This window comes from Pimephales promelas, chromosome 9, assembly GCF_988280905.1.
Source record: "Pimephales promelas chromosome 9, fPimPro1.hap1.1, whole genome shotgun sequence".
In the NCBI taxonomy this organism is placed as follows: Eukaryota; Metazoa; Chordata; class Actinopteri; order Cypriniformes; family Leuciscidae; genus Pimephales; species Pimephales promelas.
The window spans coordinates 37,236,405-37,255,740 of NC_142777.1; the positions used below are offsets into that span (position 1 = coordinate 37,236,405).

At 35.0% G+C, this 19,336-nt stretch overlaps 1 protein-coding gene across 2 annotated transcripts; it reads left to right on the forward strand.

The window, feature by feature from the left end:
• Positions 1-7,659: 7,659 nt before the first annotated feature.
• On the forward strand, positions 7,660-13,272 carry il21 (interleukin 21). Of its 2 annotated transcripts, XM_039655042.2 has the most exons (7): positions 7,662-8,284; positions 8,391-8,485; positions 8,571-8,618; positions 10,514-10,636; positions 10,749-10,787; positions 11,656-11,733; positions 12,823-13,272. In XM_039655042.2, the coding sequence occupies exons 2-7, from the start codon at positions 8,429-8,431 to the stop codon at positions 12,841-12,843; spliced, it is 366 nt and encodes a 121-aa protein (XP_039510976.2). In that variant the 5' UTR covers positions 7,662-8,284; positions 8,391-8,428; the 3' UTR covers positions 12,844-13,272. The 2 variants fall into 2 exon arrangements, with proteins under 2 accessions (XP_039510975.2, XP_039510976.2); XM_039655041.2 differs by having other exon boundaries at positions 7,660-8,485.
• The last annotated feature ends 6,064 nt before the right edge of the window (positions 13,273-19,336 follow it).

Genomic DNA, 19,336 nt, shown 5'->3' on the forward strand with positions numbered 1-19,336 from the left:
TGGACTACAACTCAAAGACTTACGACTTGACTTGGACTACAACTCAAAGACTTACGACTTGACTTGGACTACAACTCAAAGACTTACGACTTGACTTGGACTCAAACTCAAAGACTTGAGACTTGACTTGGACCCAAACTCGAAGACTTGAGACTTGACTTGGACTAGAACTCAAAGACCTGAGACTTGACTTCGACTCAAACTCAAAGACTTGAGACTTGACTTGGACTAGAACTCAAAGACTTACGACTTGACTTGGACCAAAACTCAAAGACTTGACACTTGACTTGGACTCAAACTCAAAGACTTGACACTTGATTTTGACTCAAACTCAAAGACTTGAGACTTGACTTGGACTCTATCTCTAAGAACTGAGACTTGACTTGGACTAGAACTCAAAGACTTGAGACTTGAACTCTTGACATAACCCCTGTTGAGACTTGACTTGGACTTCCAAAACATGTCTTGTGAACATTTCTGATTGAAGCGTGAGTCAATTTGTTTGTAACCAGCTGTTTTGTTTTGTGGGCTGAATGGCATTTTAACACTGTAACCCACCTCAATATCAGCATATGTGAACCTCCTACACACAACAAACAACTCAAATATGACAAAAACACCTGAGGATTTAAGGAACTTGGCTCTGACTTAAAGACTAGTTTCGCCTGTTTTAATGCAGGCTCTGGTATTCAAACGATGTGGTTCACGGCCTTGTTTTAACAGAAAAACAGTGAGTAAGAATTCTGTGCAGAATTTAGCTTGGTCTCATCTTTTGATGGAAATATGGCAACAGAAACTGACTCATAACTTGAAATATTCTCTCTATTTTAGCGTTAGGTTATCTTTGATCTACATTAGGGGCTTTCCCACATTCAAGCAAAGATTTTTGATTTTTTTGCAATCACACCTTTTTTTAATTTTATAAATTCAACTTTTTAATGTGAAACTACTGTGGGAACTAATAAAAAGGTCATTTTGCAATTTGCCTGCATGTCAAGTTTGTGTCAGATTTTGTGTTGCGGTCGATTAACTGTCGAAATACATAAAGGCGCATTTTCCTTGTGTGGAAATATTGAGCATTACCTTTTAAGGAAAACAAAATCTCCTCTCAATCTCTTTCTGTCATCTTGCCTCAGACACTTTTCCACTGCATGGCAATATTTTTGTATGCAAATATTGTATATGAATTTGGAACATTTGTGACGGTAGTCATCCCAAATGAATAGTAAAAGAAAAAAAGGTTGAACATTGAAAACATTGAACATTTGTTTTTGCAAAAAAGAACGAGACTGAAGTTAAACACAGAACTGAAACAAGACAAGAAACAGAATGAAAATCTGTACATCCATCCATAATCTATCTCTATATCTGTCTGTCTGTCTGTCTGTCTATCTGTCCATCTACCCATCTTCTATATATCTATCCATCATCTGCCTGTCTATCTATCTATCTCTTATCTTTGATCAACGTTTTTTTAGTTTGATATCTATCAAACTAAAAAATAGGTATACAAGTGATATTGCTATACCATAATTGATATTGTAAGTTTGATAATCTGAAACTACTGTGGGAACTAATAAAAAGGTCATTTTGCAATTTGCCTGCATGTCAAGTTTGTGTCAGATTTTGTGTTGCGGTCGATTAAGTCGAAATACATAAAGGCACATTTTGCTTGTATGGAAATATTGAGCATTACCTTTTAAGGATCTTATTGAGCATTACCTTTCTGTCATCTTGCCTCAGACACTTTTCCACCTCATCGCAATATTTTTTATGCTAATATTGTATATGAATTTGGGACTTTTGTGATGTTAGTCATCCCAAATGAATAGTAAAAGAAAAGGTCTGCATATTGAAAACAATGTACTATTTGTTTTGCAAAAAAGAACGAGACAAAACTGAAACAAAGACAAAAACAGAATGAAAATGAAAATCTGTACATCTATCTATCTATCCATCTATTTATCAATCCATCATCTCTCTGTCTATCTATCTATCTCTCTGTCTATCTATCTGTCTATCTATCTATCATCTCTCTGTCTATCTATCTATCTCTCTATCTATCTCTCTTTCTATCTATCTATCATCTCTCTGTCTATCTATCTATCTCTCTATCTATCTCTCTGTCTATCTATCTATCTATCTATCTATCTATCTATCTATCCATCCATCCATCCATCTATCTATCTATCTATCTATCTATCTATCTATCTATCTATCTATCTATCTATCTATCTATCTATCTATCTATCTATCTATCATCTCTCTGTCTATCTATCTATCTCTCTATCTATCTCTCTGTCTATCTCTCTGTCTATCAATCTATCCATCATCTCTGTCTGTCTATCTATCTATCCATCTATCTATCATCTATCTATCTCTCTATCTATCTATCTATCTATCTATCTATCTATCTATCTATCTATCTATCTATCTATCTATCTATCTATCTATCTATCTATCCATCATCTGTCTGTCTGTCCATCTATCTATCTATCTATCTATCTATCTATCTATCTATCTATCTATCTATCTATCTATCTATCTATCCATCTATCTCACCATCCATCCATCCATCCATCTATCTATCTATCTATCTATCTATCTATCTATCTATCTATCTATCTATCTATCTATCTATCTATCTATCTATCTATCTATCTATCTATCTATCTATCTATCTATCTATCTATCTATCTATCTATCTATCTATCTATCTATCTCACCATCCATCCATCTATCTATCTATCTATCTATCTATCTATCTATCTATCTGTCTGTCTGTCTGTCTGTCTGTCTGTCTGTCTGTCTGTCTGTCTGTCTGTCTGTCTGTCTGTCTGTCTGTCTGTCTGTCTGTCTATCTATCTATCTATCTATCTATCTATCTATCTATCTATCTATCTATCTATCACCAGTTAACATGAAATATTTCTGAAATACAGTGTCATGAGACCCTAAATTAATTAATTTTATAGCATTTTTCTGGTTATTGTAGATTTGCATGCATATTAATCAATAAACAAAATATAAATAGTTATGTTATTGAGATATTAATATACTGTGTGTGTATTTATATATATAACAGACAAATGTGAATGTGTTGATATACCTAAGAAAAATCAATCTGTTTGTAAAACAGTTTAATGACTAAGATTTCAGATTATCCCTGCACTGTTTTGTTTGCTTTATTATATATATATATATATATATATATATATATATATATATATATATATATGACGCCAGCTTTTTTTGTTGATCTTTATTGCCTGTTTTGGATTAGGGAGTTTGGGAAGTAATTGTATTTTCTTGCCTTTTATTTTGTGCTTTTTATTTTGTATTTTATTTTAGGGCAGTAAGAGGTCTCTATATATTACTCTTTTAGTTTGTTATTTTGTGCTGTCGGCTCCTGAGGTAAAGTCCCCAATTCTATTCTAACCTAAAACCCAATAAATATTGCTTCATTGGCTTTTTCCCTCAAAATAACCTTCAAAGTTTTTATGTTGCGTCCTTTATTCTAGAACAAAAGGTACTGCAGATGAATAAACATCATCATTCCAGACTCTTATAATATAATATCTAAAATTTTTATTGTGAATCATTACTTCTCATGCCTCCAGTATTTTCTTGCGTTTTACACATCAGCCACAGATAACACTGATCTGTATCTCAACATCTGTAAAGTCAACATGAAACAAACAACATTCATAAGCTCTTCTGGAAAGTGGCGTTGTGCCAAGACAAAGAATATTCAACAAGGGGAGGGAAAGTAGGACAGGATTTGATCGTATCCGTCAGAAATTCTGCAGTGATTAAAATCACCGGTGACAAAAACTGATAATGAAAAGGAACAGTTATTAAAGACGTAAACTGGGTCACTTTTGATTTTATGTTCATTTCCAGGCCTACACAATCCACACAACGTGAATGTCTCTCATTCATAAAATACTACATTTGATTTTTTTAATGTAATATTACAGCTAATATGATTATGCTGCCACAAACATGTTGCCCTCACCGCTCTATTTAAAGACCTTTTCTTTGTGTCTGTGGTGTTTTATTATGATGCCACATGGTTTGTGTAACATTAGCAACACATTTTTATTATAACGTAGTCAAGCAAAAGGCTAATCATATTAATTACTGAACTACCTATCAGATCAACATGTGATCGTCAACGAGTGGATTTCTGAGCTGAGTGAGAGGAGGCGGGGCTCGTTTGCATATTCATAGCACCGTGCATACTAAATGAGGCGAGGGTGTCGAGTTACGTTCAATATATTTTAATACATAAGGAAAAAGTCATTTTGGTGATCAAAGATGAGTTTTAAGGGATACAGTTATTGACTACTGGGGACTATTTAACATGTTTAACTTTATAAAGCCTAAAATTATTTAAATGATCAACATGATAAACCACAATCTCCTACAGTCCAGTCATCTGATGAAAACTGTTTTTAGAAAGTATTTTAGTATAATTCTACAAATGTGCAACTTCGGCTCCTGCTTCAAATCTGTGAAATCTTTACTGATTTTATTAAGTAAATAAGCATAAATTAATATTGTTATTTCAAGATAAATAATAATAAATAATAATAATAATAAAATAATATTTCAAGATGAAAACTTTCTGGACTGAAGCAACTCGATTATCTTTTTCTTTTTTAAATCATGTATCAAATATGCTCATCAGATTTTTTTGGTCATCTCTTACACTATTATTTCAACCCAACTTTGGGTCAAATATGGACAAACCCAAATGTTGGGTTAAAAATGTAATTTAAAAAATGTACAGTTGAAAGCGAAAGTTGAAGTTGGGTTCAAATTTTTAAATGACATTTTTAACCCAACATTTGGGTTCGTCCATGATTTACCCAAATTTGGGCTAAAACAACCCAGCATTGTTTAGAGTGTAATCATCGTTGTAGTGCAAAACATAAAACTACAGAGCCTTGATTATAAAACTAAGCTTTTAAATATCATCTTACTAAGACATTATTGAGAGATATCGAGACAACAGATATGCATTTTAAGTGGTGTTACACTCTAAAAATGCTGGGTTGTTTTAACCCAACTTTGGGTCAAATATGAACAAATCCAAATGTTGGGTTAAAAATGTAATTTCAAATTTTAACCCAACTTCAACTTTCACTTTCAACTGTACATTTTTAACCCAACATTTAACCCAATCGCTGGGTTTGTCCATATTTGACCCAAAGTTGGGTTAAAACAACCCAGCAATTTTTAGAGTGTATGTGTGTGGGTATGTGCATTTGTGGATGTGTATTTATGTATAGTTGTGAGAAAGGATTTGGACCTTGAGTCTGTAATAAAAGTTTGATGATGATGATGATGATGAAAGTCTCATTTATTTGCATAACAAGCATCAGAATTTCATATTACAATGTTTTGTCTTTAGAAATATCAGCAGATCCACCAGATATATATATATATATATATATATACATACACATATATATACATACACATATATATACATACATATATATGAAGAGTTCAGATGCAAAAGCCTCTAAATTCCATTTGAAATTTTCTTCTTTAATGATGATTTTTATCAAATTTGTATATTTAAGTTCAGTAATTTCACTTCAATAACAATTAATAGGTAATTATCATTGCCATTTAAGTGAAATTACTGAACTCAAAATCATCATTAAAGAAGAAAATTTCAAATGGCATTTAGAGGCTTTTGCATCTGAACTCTTCATATATACATATATATATATATACACATACATACATATATACATACATATTTCATAACATACATATATAAATATATATATAATATAATAATATATATAATATAATATAAAATCCATCCAAAAGATGTCGAGAGTGAGGCGCGATGGAAAAGCATGAAATATTTTCATGTTTATTTTTTGATCGAAACAGTTTATTAAGCCTCATATATATATATATATATATATGAAGAGTTCAGATGCAAAAGCCTCCAAGTGCCATTTGAAATTTTCTTCTAGAATGGTCATTTTTATCAAGCTTGTATATTTAAGTTCAGTAATTTCTCTTAAATAACAATTAATAGGTAATTATCATTGCAATTTTAGTGAAATCACTGAACTTAAATATACAAGCTTGATAAAAATGACCATTCTAGAAGAAAATTTCAAATGGCACTTGGAGGCTTTTGCATCTGAACTCTTCATATATATATATATATATATATGAGGCTTAATAAACTGTTCCGATCAAAAAATAAACATGAAAATATTTCATGCTTTTCCATCGCGCCTCACTCTCGACATCTTTTGGACGGATTTTCGTCATCGAAAAACACAGATCTGTATCAGTGAACTTTTGCATGTTGTATGTATGTCATGATATGGATGCCACCGCTAGACCCCCTCCCACACACTCACACATAAACCCACACACTCATTGTGCTTTCCAGGTCGAGGGAAACCATTCAGATCTAGACATGACTGACGGAGGAAAGTTTCAAATCATGCAGCTTTCACCCTCGAGCACAAATTGCTTCCATGATCCTGGTGAAGGGAGGAATCCCCAGCGCGAACCTGTCCTGTCCGGGGGTCACCAGGGCCTTCCCCTGTCGCGGTGACACTATGCTATGACACGCACCACTTCCTGTCGAGCGAGGCCTGTGATTGGCTGGCGTAGGGCTTCTTTCAGAGGCCCACTGTGAGCTCATTTCCTGTTCTACGATGTTGGGTGATCGCGTATCTCAAAGTGTGTCGTGACACGGCGGAACTGAAGCCACAAGCCGTGTCGCTTAAGTGTCATTGAGATTAGATTACACTGAAAACAATTTTCACTTCACCACTGGTACATTTCACAAAAAATTCAGAATTTTGACATTTCACAAAGAAGTAATACCATTCGGTCACACTTTAGTTATGGGTCCAATTCTCACTATTAACTATCACACTATAAACAATGCTGGGTTGTTTTAACCTAAATTTGGGTAAAATATGGACAAACCCAAATATTGGGTTAAAAATGTATTTTTTTTTAAATTGCATTTTTTAACCCAACATTTGGGTTAAAATAACCCAGCATTTTTTAAGTGTAACTGCGACTTTCTCCTCAGTAAACTCCTAATTACTGCTTATTAATAGTTGGATTTAGGGATGTAGAATATGATCATGCAGAATATGGCATTAATAAACAGTCAATAGTAATATGCATGCTAATAAGCAACTAGTTAATGAGAATTGGACCCTAAACTAAAACATTTTTTAATTGTCATATTGTATATATTTTTTATTTTACTTAAAGTGTGATTTTTAGTCTTTTTTTTTTATTTTTAACTAATAATTATCTTAGAACTAGGGCTGTGAAACGATTAATCGCGATTAATCACATCCAAAATAAAAGTTTGTGTTTACATAATACATGTGTGTGTAGTGTGTATAATTATTTTGGTTATATAAAATACACACATCTGCATGTATATATTTAAGAAAAATGTGTTATTATAACAAATATTTATATTTATGTATAATATTAATTTTGCATAAATTATATACATGCAAATATTTCTTAAATATATACATGCATGTGTGTGTATTTATATATATATACATATACTATGTAAACACAAACTTTTATTTTGAATGTGATTAATCGTTTGACACAGCCCTACTTAAAACATCAACTAAATGAAACTGAGAAGTGATTAGCAATGTTTTATTTTATTTATATATATATAATTTATTTGATTTCAAGTTACGAAAACTTTTTTTTGTTTGTTTTTTACGGTTTTAATTTTAGTTACCGATACGTAATTTAACCCCTTCAGGGTTTGGGTGCAAATATTTCATTTCCAGGGTTATTCTTATCTCATAAGATGAAGAAAAATACATTAAGCTTCCTGTTTTTGTCTATAATCAACATGGTTTGTGTGGGAAGCCGCAAAGTAAAAAGCACCTTTGTTATATCCACTTGTGTTTAATGATGCCGCACCTATAGCCGCTCTCTCTCACACACACACACACACACACACACACACGTTTCGGATGCTGATTCAGAATGAGAAGAGGAACTGACAGCATTTTGTAGTTTCCTGCAAAGTGTGCAGAAAGTCTGGGTCAGGTTCACATACACACACACACTGCATCTGTACACCCCCGCGCACACGCGCCTCTCGATTACATCTTTGTCAACTGACAGTCATGACGAAGGCCAGTGGAAAAGAAAAACTAAATCACTGATTGTAAAAATTGACTTTCCAATCTCCACAGAGAAGCGGTTTTCCTGGGTCCTCAAGGATTCTTATATAAAGGTGATTGTGTACCTGCAGACAGTATGAAGGACATCCATCCAACTAGCTTTAGAGAAGAAGCGTCGCAGATTAAACATGAAAGCGTCCGTGTGTGTTCTGTTCGCAGTGGCGTGTTGGATCGTTTCGCAGGCTGACGAGTCGCCGATGGTACTGACGCTCGGCAAAGTTATGAATGACCTCGAGAAGATTAACCGAGGAATGGTAAGTTGATTTCCAAAGATCTACGGCTGGGATCCTTTTACACGTTTTTGAGTCTGATTTTCTTCTTCTTTTCTCTAAAAAAAAGGGCAAAAGCACAACTTTGATCAACTCACCCAGCACCAATGATTTGAAGGTAAGACGATGGTTTTCTTGTCTCCTGCTCTGTTTTTATGCCTGCTCATAAATCAGGCTCGGCGGTTTGTGCATGACTCAGTGATTCGATATAAAGACGCTCCTGTCATTATACAGCCCACCTTACACGCAGCGGGTTTCACTTCGACGCCATCCAGGCTAATTGATTTTCAAACGCGTTCAGAACGAGTGGGTTGATGAACAACATTTCAACGAATCCAGTTTGCTGAGACAGAAATAACAACTTTTAGTCATGCTTTTCTTGGCAAACACCCTCTCGATTTGAAATCGTTTCTTTTTTAGATTAAAGTCGGTCAGGAGAAAGTGTGCTTCATTTAGAAGAAATCTGATGAGTAATATATGACAGTGAGAGTAGAGATGATATGCTCAAACACTTTATTTTACAGTGTCCACACTCTAAAACATGGTGGCTTGCTTTAACCCAAAATTTGGGTCAAATATGGACAAACCCAAATGTTGGATTAAAAAATGTACAGTTTAAAGTGAAAGTTGAAATTATATTTTTAACCCAACATTTGGGTTTGTCCATATTTTACCCAATTTTTGGGTTAAAACAACCCAGCATTGTTTAGAGTGCATATGTACTTGTACTTACCATTAAATTATGCATAATTACATGCAACTAACCCTCAACCAAATCCTAATCCTACTCCAACCCTTAGTACTTAAATATATAATTACACTGTAACAATGACACCTTAAAATAAAGTGTAGGCTACACTGAACCCAAATTTGGGTCAAATATGGACAAACCAAAAAGTTGGGTTAAAAATGCAATTAAAAATATACAGTTGATAGTTAAACTTGAAGTTGGGTTAAAATTTTAAATTACATTTTTAACCCAGCATTTGGGTTTGTCCATATTTTACCCAATTTTGGGTTAAAACAACCCAGCATTGTTTAGAGTGTAACCCTGATGTGTCCGTTTCACAGTTAAACCGTCTACACGTCTCACATTGGGGTTCTGAATAGAACTCTAGGGTTCTAAAGTGATTGCACAATACTTTGCTTGTTTCATTTTTTCCCTCGGGATTAAATATGTTAACGAGCTGTTTATTTATGAAATGTGCTTAAAATAAAAAATAAAACAGTCCAAATCCATTAAAATGAACCCATGATAAATCTGAAGCGTTTCATTATTATTGTTATTGCACTCTAAAAAATGCTGGGTTGTTTTAACCCAATATCGGGTCAAATATGGACAAACTCAAACATTGGGTTAAAAATGTCATTTAAAAATGTCCATATTTGACCCAAAATTGGGTTAAAACAACCCAGCATTTTTCCATTTTTTTTTTTACAGTAACATTCGTTTTGTAATGACTTCTCAATAACGAAAGTGGCAGTTTCTGTTCACTCTCGAGCAGAAAGCGTTCTGGGTTCAGTGTGGAAAGAAAGAGTTTCCTCGTAGTTTCTGTGAAAACTGCTTAATGAGCACAAGGGAAATTTGGAGTCAAGATGTATAGATGTCTGCATGCAATACCAACAGGAAGAGAGAGAGAGAGAGAGAGAGAGAGAGAGAGAGAGAGAGAGAGAGAGAGAGAGAGAGAGAGAGAGAGAGAGAGAGAGAGAGAGAGAGAGAGAGAGAGAGAGAGAGAGAGAGAGAGAGAGATCATTGTTGGCTAGTTTCAGAAAACCAATCCCATTCCTCGAGTCTTTCATACAGGGTTTGCCTACACTCTAAAAATGGTGGGATGTTTTAGGGACAAACCCAAATGTTGGGTTAAAAATTTAATAAAAAAATTTAACCCAATTGTTGGGTTAAAACACCTTAGCAATTTTTAGAGTGTAAAAATCCATTCCATCTGAACTCAAAGTATACAAATAAATGTAAAAGTGCATTTGTGTTAAACGGTTGTGTGTTTGTTTGGACAGGACTGCTGCATTGAACCTGCACTGGAGTCTTTTAGGCATAACGTGACCCGGCTGCCGATCACCGATGCGAAACTCATAAAGATCGGGGGGAAAATCTCCAGGGAGCTTAGAAAAAACATCATTGTGAGTGTGTGTTTATTACGCGTTCTGCTCATTGTTCTGGTTTTAAACACATTCGCCTCAGAAATGAGAAGTGCTGATTTATCCATTCATTCATTGGTCTTTATTTTCACAGTCGAACGGGTTGCACAGGTGCGGAAAGGAAGAGACACAGGTGAGAAACAAAGCAACACAACTGCTGCGAATCAACATTTCCTACACTCTTAAAAATAAAGGTTCTAATCGGCGTCGATGGTTCCGTGAAGAACCGTTAACATCCATGGAAACTTTCCATTCCACTAAAGCTTCTTTACAGTGGAAAAATGTTCTTCACACTAAGACAAAAATAGTTTCCTATACACTCTAAAAATAATTACTGGGTTGTTTTAGCCCAACTTTGGGTCAAATATGGTCAAACCCAGCCAATGGGTCACATTTTTTAATTACATTTTTAACCCAACGTTTGGGTTTGTCCATATTTGATACAAGGTTGGGTTGAAACTACCCAGCATTTTTTAGTTTAAGCTCAAACACTTTATTCTACAATGTCCACACTCTTGTTTCAACCCAAATTTGGGTCAAATATGGACATTTTTTAAATTACATTTTTAACCCAATGTTTGAGTTTGTCCATATTTGACCCAATATTGGGTTAAAACAACCCAGCATTTTTTAGTGTGTATGCTCAAACACTTTATTTTACAGTGTCCACACTCTAAACAATGCTGGGTTGTTTCAATCCAAATTTGGGTCAAATATGGACAAACCCAAATGTTGGGTTAAAAATGTGATTAAAAAATGTAAAGTTGAAAGCGAAAGTTGAAATTACATTTTTAACCCAACGTTTGGGTTTGTCCATATTTGACCCAAAGTTGGGTTGAAACAACCCAGCCTTTTTAGAGTGATAAGAACTGCTCACTGAAATGTTCTTTGGAGAGTCAAAAACGGAGCTAAACGCCCTTTAGGAACCTTTATTTGTAAGAGTTTACATGGTGAAAGTGAAATATGATTGCAGTTCTGACGTGTGTGATGTTCTGTTTCAGAAAGCTCAGTGCGAATCGTCGTACAGCGAGGTTGACAGCAAAACGTTTGTGCAGAACTTTCGAACTCTTCTACAAAAGGTGAGTTCAAAACAATCACACTTTATTACACTATTGGGTTGTTTCAACCCAAATTTGGGTCAAATATGGACAAACCCAAATGTTTGGGTTAAAAATGTAATTAAAAAATGTATAAAGTGAAAGTTAAAGTTGGGTTATGACACTTTTAACCCAACATTTCGGTTTGTCCATATTTGACCCAAATTTGGGTTGAAACAACCCAGCTTTGTTTAGAGCGTACAGACTGACAAAAATGGTGATCTAGCATCTAAGTTAACGCTAACACTTTACACTATGGTTCATTACCTTAGCTAACATGAACTAAAGAATAAACAAGCAGCATTTATTAATCTTAGCTAATATTAATTTCAACATTTACTAATACGTTATTAAAATCAAAGGTTGTATTTGTTAACATTAGGTAATGCCCACATGAACAATGAATGGATTTTTATTAACTAACATTAACAAAGATTTATCAGTACTCTACACTGTAAAAATGAATATGCTTTATCTAATCAAAAACATTGTGGCAACAGATTACAAGCAATATTATGAATTAGAATTGAGTAATAATTAAAAGTTAACCATTTAAAATAAGTTAAACTTACAACAACAACCAAAAAAACATAAACTGAAGTCGCCATTATGATGATCGGTGTTTGTTTTAAAATTCTGCTTATTAACATCAATGTTGCCAATATAAAATAAAGAGTTCTTAATTAATCTTTGACTGTTAGTGAGATACTAATTTTTAAAGGTTAACTTTGATTAAGTATTACTCAATTCTAATTTGTTAAATTTAATTAATAATATTACATGTAATCTGTTGCCACAATTATATTGATTAGATAAAGCATATTCATTTTTACAGTGTAACAAATACATTGTAAGTTTATTGTAAAGTGTCCCAAAGTGTAAATATTATTTAATATTGCTGAATGGACACAAAAACATTCATTTATACCAACAAAAGTTGCAAGTTTTTGTTAGATTGGTCCACTGGCCAAGCTGTGCTTCTCTTTAACTGTTGGTTGGATGGAAAAGATCCTCAGAAAGCACAAACAGAGATAACGAGCACTGTGTAACGACCTACTTTCCTCCTTCTAGATCTATGCCAGTCAAGCGTAGAGACGAGACATGTGAAGAGCCAATGACACTACCCACGGCAGAGAGGAGTCTGCTCCTGCTATCCTATTTATTGATTATTTATTGAGCATTTTATAGTTTATTTGAGCTGGGAGATCTGTGAAAGGACTGTTCGGGTGTTTTAGGACCAGGCCGGCTGACGTTATCGACTTTAATTCTTTTACAATGTAAAATGTTGTCTTTGTTTTACCGCGACCTTTGTGGTGAGATCTCAGCACTGCTGTCCTGTTCCCTGAAAGAAGCCGTTGGGTGTTTCCCTGCTGAAGATTAACGATACGATCTTTCACTTTATTAAGTACGCTTCTTAATCTTTGTCAGGAAAACCACTCGTTTAGATCATGTTCACACTTATTATGTCTCACAATGAGATGCATGTATTTTCTGGATGATATTTATTTGACATTAAAATATTTCTTTATGTTTACATCATGACTGTGATCGTTATTGAATTCTCTCTATTTCAAAAGTGTTTAGTAACGAAAAACTGAACCTAAAGCTCAGCAACATTTCATGCCGGTTTTTTGTGAAATAGACATATACTACTAGTTAAAGTTTGCTAACAAGCAGATGTTTCATGAGGACCAACCTGTTCAAATTGCACTCTTGATTTAGCACAAACTGCATCTAAAAGGCATTTATCTTGTAAACCTGGTTTAAAGGGGTCATATAATGCCATATTCATATTCAAGTTAATTTCATTCTTTAGGGTCTAAATGAAAAGTTTGTAATATACTTTAATTAAAAATTCTGATTAGTATTGTAAGAAAACACTTATTTTACCTGGTCAAAAACAGCTCTGTTTTTCAGTGCATGTGTCTTTAAATGATAATGAGCTTTGTTGACTCCGCCCCTCTGTTCTGTGGGGCAGAGTGTTGCCTTGACAACAGTTGAGGGTTTATTTTGGAGAGAGAGTCTCTGTGGACACATTTGAACCGGAGTCGCACCGGAACAAGATGACGGCCCGAAGAAGTTCGATGGTGAGAAATGATTCGCGCAAACACGAACATTCGGGAAAAACTCAGCGGTTCGGATTTAGGAACATCAAAATGACTCTGCGTTCGATATTACACCCGAGAACAGAACAACACAGTCGCTTAAACGCCGTTCTGCTTCAGCGTATCAACAATAGTGGACTATGATGACCGCTCGCTCAGGGCGGGGATGTGTTTAAACGCTGCTGTCAATCAACAATCGTGGGAGGGGCTTCCAATTTAGTGACGTCACACGGTTTATCATTATATAATGGTTGTGTGTACAGGCTCTTCCAACACACATTTCAGTACAATCAACTTGAAAAAGTGCACATACCATTATTTGACCCCTTTAAAGATCATTCAGATCATTTATTTAATTTCAGGATAATTTTGTATCTATTTCAGAATTTCAGTTTTATTTTAAACAAAGTTTTGTTTATGTAGCGGATATGCAAAAAACGATATATATATATATATATAAAATAATATTAACTAAAAAAGTAAATTAATATCGTGGATGGATGGATGTGTTCAATGTTGCTTTAGATGAACAATTGATAGCATAGTATAAAAGCATTGAACCGCCTCAACTTCATTCAGTGAAATGTAAGTCATTTAGGATCTTCATAGAGAAGAGAGCGCCCTCTATTGGAGAAACATGAACCACATCTGAGAGGCTGAGAAGTCATTTCTTTTTCGTTAGGATAGGTTTTTTTTGTTTATTGACTCACTGTTAGACTAAACTAAGCACTAAACTTGGTTAAGGTATTTATCTGACAAAATTATTTGGCAAAAAAGCCAAAGTGCAGCTACAGGTTATTTTTTGTTTGTTTTTTAAAGCATTAAAAATGCATAGAAAAATAAAAAGCTCACAGGAAAAAGCATACATTGACTACAACATAATCTGTTTTCATAATTTCATTGGTTATCCTAGACTCCTGTGATGTATTTTTAATAGATAAGATAGTAAAATGCATTTTAAACTAACAACATCTAAACCTGCGTTAGGCCAAAAATTCGAACACAAAATTTTTTGGCATCCAAAGAAAATTCTGAGATGCTGACCAGACAATATCAAAAAATATACTGTCTAGAATAGTCTCATATTAAGTAAATCAACTGAACTTCTAACCTTTTGACCTTTTTTCTTCTAGGGTTAAGATAGGCTTGTTCTTGCACAGATTAAACCAATCATATTGAAAGAAAGTGACATGAGCTTAGTCACGTTGATCTTACTGTTATGTATCCTGATGAAAAAAGTATAAATGCTAGAGTATAATTAATATAAAAGAACGGGGACGTCGATTGTAGACGATTGTCAGGTGCGAAGGAAGAAAAACTCTAACACACTCCATTGACACATTTTTATAAATATTTAAATAAAGGGTGAACATCAACTAGGCCGGTCAACACTATTGGCCTCTACTGTATGGCAGTTCATTGACTTTACAAGTGAACATCAAACCATGCAGCAAAACGCAAGTCGCTTGTCTGATTCAGAGTTTGAGGACAGAGATTATTGTCAGTCTCACTGCGACGAAATACAACACTTCCCAACTATATAGTAGGCCAAAAACAGTAGCCCAACAGAGTAGTATGTACGAATACACAGTACGTCAGTCCACGGATGACCGACTACTTCCGGTGGGATTCTGAAGTGTGTATATGATGGACACTTCACTATCCCATGAGGCCACGGGAGAGGATTTGGACATGATAATGACAACATGGTGGATGTAGTACATCTGGATTTCAATTAAACTACTCATTTCCATACTATATAGGACATACTTTTTATATTCATATACTCAAGTCTGTCTTCGCTTTTAGCTTCTACTCTTCAACAAGTCCTACTTTTACAATCTAAAAAATGATGTGTTTTAACCCAATTTTGGGTCAAATATGGACAAACTCAAACATTGAGTTAAAAATGTAATTTAAAAATCTAACCCAATGGCTGGGTTTGTGCATATTTGACCTAAAGTTGGGTTAAAACAACCAAGCATTTTTTTAGAGTGGTGTAAATGGTGATTACATCTAAATTAATATGATTTAATATCGCTGAATCAACCCAAATACATTAATTTATACCAACAAAATAAATATAAAACAGCTCTTTAAGGTAACAGTATTTTAAAGCATTTAGGTCAAAGCTTAAACCTATTTTTAAGAGCATTTTTTGAGACGTTTTATACACGTGGCCGTGGTCTTTCAATCTAGTCATAGCTGGCTTGGCAGGCCGGTTTTAGAGGGGGTTCACCACTTCATTAGACGGCAAGGCTGGGAAACCAGCTTGACCAGCTTAAACCAGTTACATCCACCTTAAACCAGCCTACCAACTTTCTTGAATGGCAGAAATTGAGTGCGGTTTAGAGTTCAGTCAGTGTCTCAAGGGTTGCAGTAGGTCATCCTCATGTTGTGACTTACTATATTATAAATACTAAAGTATTTTAAAGGTTCTTTTATAAAATGTATTGCTTGTGTTTGAAGGGGTTGTATTCACAAATTGCAATGATCCACTTTTCGAGTTTTCCCATTACCTCTGAAGGCCAATATTCATATTTATAAGTGAGGTCCTACGAAATCCATCAGATGTGACGTGCATGCGCGCTCCCGAGCCTCTCTATCCTTCCAGTCAACCATGTCTGTATACGATCAACCATGCGACCAACGGCACGGCACTTCAGCTGACGACATGGAGTCTGATAACAGCCCAAAACGTCCTGCCTCCAGCACAACACAGACTCCAACACAAACTCCACATAAATATAAAAAACAAAAAAAGTTATCTGCCCAAGCTCGTCAGGCAAAACGTGAATCCGGACGAAAACGCGGACCAACATAGTAAACTCTAGTGAAATAGCAAGGTAAACTACATGAAACATGACATGAATACAAAAGAATGTTCCAGGATAACAAAAAGTCTGTGCTTTAGGATGCAACTTATTTTATTTACTAGATCTACTGACTAACGTCACTCATCCCACTACTATCATATTGTTTATAATACACATTCCCAGACACGTTCTGTACAGTAATGTTCTACGATCAATAACCGTTTTCGTTATCATATATTATACATTCACCTGTGTTGACATTGCTGATTGTGAAAGATACACGAAAACAGTTGGCTTATAACATAGTTCAACGTCAAGCTGATAAAAGTAGGCTATTAATGTACCTGCAGTGGGAGTTTACATTAGTTTCCAGCATGTTGTGTGATTATTTCGCCGTTGCGTTGAAAGTTAGTGAATGCTCGCTCTTGAGATCTAGCACGAGCACTAGCACTCTTGTTGCATTCTGAAACATCACCGCTAGAGGCCGCTAAAAATCGCATACAGCACCTTTAAATGTCAAACTGATCTGAGAGGGTTTATGTTGAGGAACTGAGCGTATGGCAGACGTGAGGTGATGCGGTCATCTGGTGGTTAGACTCAGTACTGTCATTCTGAGATTGAGCCTTTAATCAATTAATATTGTCATGACATTATTACATAAATGGATTCAGTCCATTGTAGTTTGGTGATTAGATCAGGTATATTTGATGATTGGATCAGGTCTAGATCAGATCAGCCCATGATGCTGTGTCTTCGAGACTCAGCTCATGTAGTTAATATGTTGGGTAAAGTTACTTTGTCTTAAAAAAATTGATGGTTTGCTCTGATTATCTTGTGGAACTGTAATAATACATTTACCTGACATAATAAATTGTTATATTTGGCTATTCTAACGCCGTTTCACACATACTCCGTTTGCAGTGCGTATGCGGTACAGGAGCCGCACGCGCTAACGTGCTTTCACATATGCTGCGTTTGCATTGCGTGAGCTGTACCACAAACACTCGCTATTTTTATTTCAAAATCAGAAGTTATGCAGCAATAGCGTGACCAGTGACCAACAGTCCTGTTATCCCAGTTATCCTGTTTTCACGTCCTTCCTGGCCGTTTTTTATAAAGTGAAAAAAAAAAAACGCTGGAAAAGATCAGCTTTATAGCAAAATATAGGAGATGAGCAGACAAGGAGGATGAGGAGGAACAGGATAAAGAGGAAGGAAACTATGGTTTTTGTACGTTTGTGAGAGGTATTTTTGTTCAATTTGAAGGTATTTCTTTTAGTTAATTAATATTGATATATTTATTTTTCTAATACAGAAGAGACATTATTTTTTAATCATTATTTCATTCATTCATTTTTTAAACCAACCTGTCATAATAAAACATGTTGAGTATCCTCTGAGAAGCCTATCTGATTTTGTGTCTTAATACAACAATTTTCTATCCACAGAGGGGGCATAGCCTATTTTGATTGTATTGAAATTAACAAGGCATCTTTGAGTAAACTTCGAGTATCATTTGTTTTCTGGGCCATGTGTCCTGGTTTTTGGTAATCAAAATATGTTCACCATATGCAGTAACTTTTTTCAAAATAAAAGTTTTGCCATGGCTTTGCGATTCTCTTTTACAAACTTGAATGGACGCATGCTCGTTTAAACACGATTTAAACAACGAATGCATACAATTCCGTGCATTACTTGTATATTAAGATGTCTTAAAGTAAAAATATGAAACAATTAAATACCTTTATGGAGAGATTACTACATTTTATTGAATTAAATGCATTTATGGTGAAACTACTACATTTCGAGGTCAATCTGAGTTCATTTTGACCACGAACCGTGCGCTGCAGGGGCGTAGCCAGAATTTTATTTTTGGGGGGTCCCGTCTTTAAATGAGGGGGCAACATTATTTATATATATATCAAGTCGATCTTTCCGTGCTTTTTAAAAAAAGTGTAATATTGTACTTTGAGTTTGAGCGCCTGCCATTGTCACGGCATATTAACTCTCACGCAAAGATGAAGATGACAGCGTACGTTACGCGCAACACGTTATATAAACAAATCAAGTTTGAAAATAAGCCGCATTTTACCGCGCAGCATTTTGATTGGTCAATCTATCAATCCTAATAAAACAACTTTTTTTTTTTTTTTTAAGCAATCAGAAATCTGAGGGGACCGGACATGTAAATGAGGGGGCCTAGGCCCACCCAGGCCCCCTCGTGGCTACGCCACTGGTGCGCTGTCACTTTATTTCTGCGTTTGCAACACAGCAGAAATAGACTCGGTACGGAAACGATCTCTGCACTGCTGTATACGCACCGCAACTGGAACGGATCGACGGACTGCATCCGCGTGCATCTAACCTGTTAACATGGGTACGGAAAAAAAAATACGGACCGCAGACGCACTGCAAACGGAGTATGTGTGAAACGGGCGTAACAGACTTTGACTTTATTTTCATTAGAGTTAAAAGGAATAGTCAAGCTTTAACGTATTAAATGATGCGCAGATATCATTATTTATTTATTTTATTTATTTGTTTTATTTGAGCTGTAACCATTCAGCTCAAAAGGAGAGAGCCGAAGCAACAGAGATCATTGCTAAACCTTTTTCATTTTATGGAGTCAGATGAAACGAGTTAATACATAAGATGTATTAAAAAA

Coding starts and splice junctions, on each gene's coding strand:
- il21 (XM_039655041.2), top strand. CDS start 8,360: ATGAAAGCGTCCGTGTGTGTTCTGTTCGCAGTGGCGTGTTGGATCGTT. Junction 10,637..10,748: donor AGCTTAGAAAAAACATCATT/GTGAGTGTGTGT, acceptor TTATTTTCACAG/TCGAACGGGTTGCACAGGTG. Junction 10,788..11,655: donor GCGGAAAGGAAGAGACACAG/GTGAGAAACAAA, acceptor GTTCTGTTTCAG/AAAGCTCAGTGCGAATCGTC.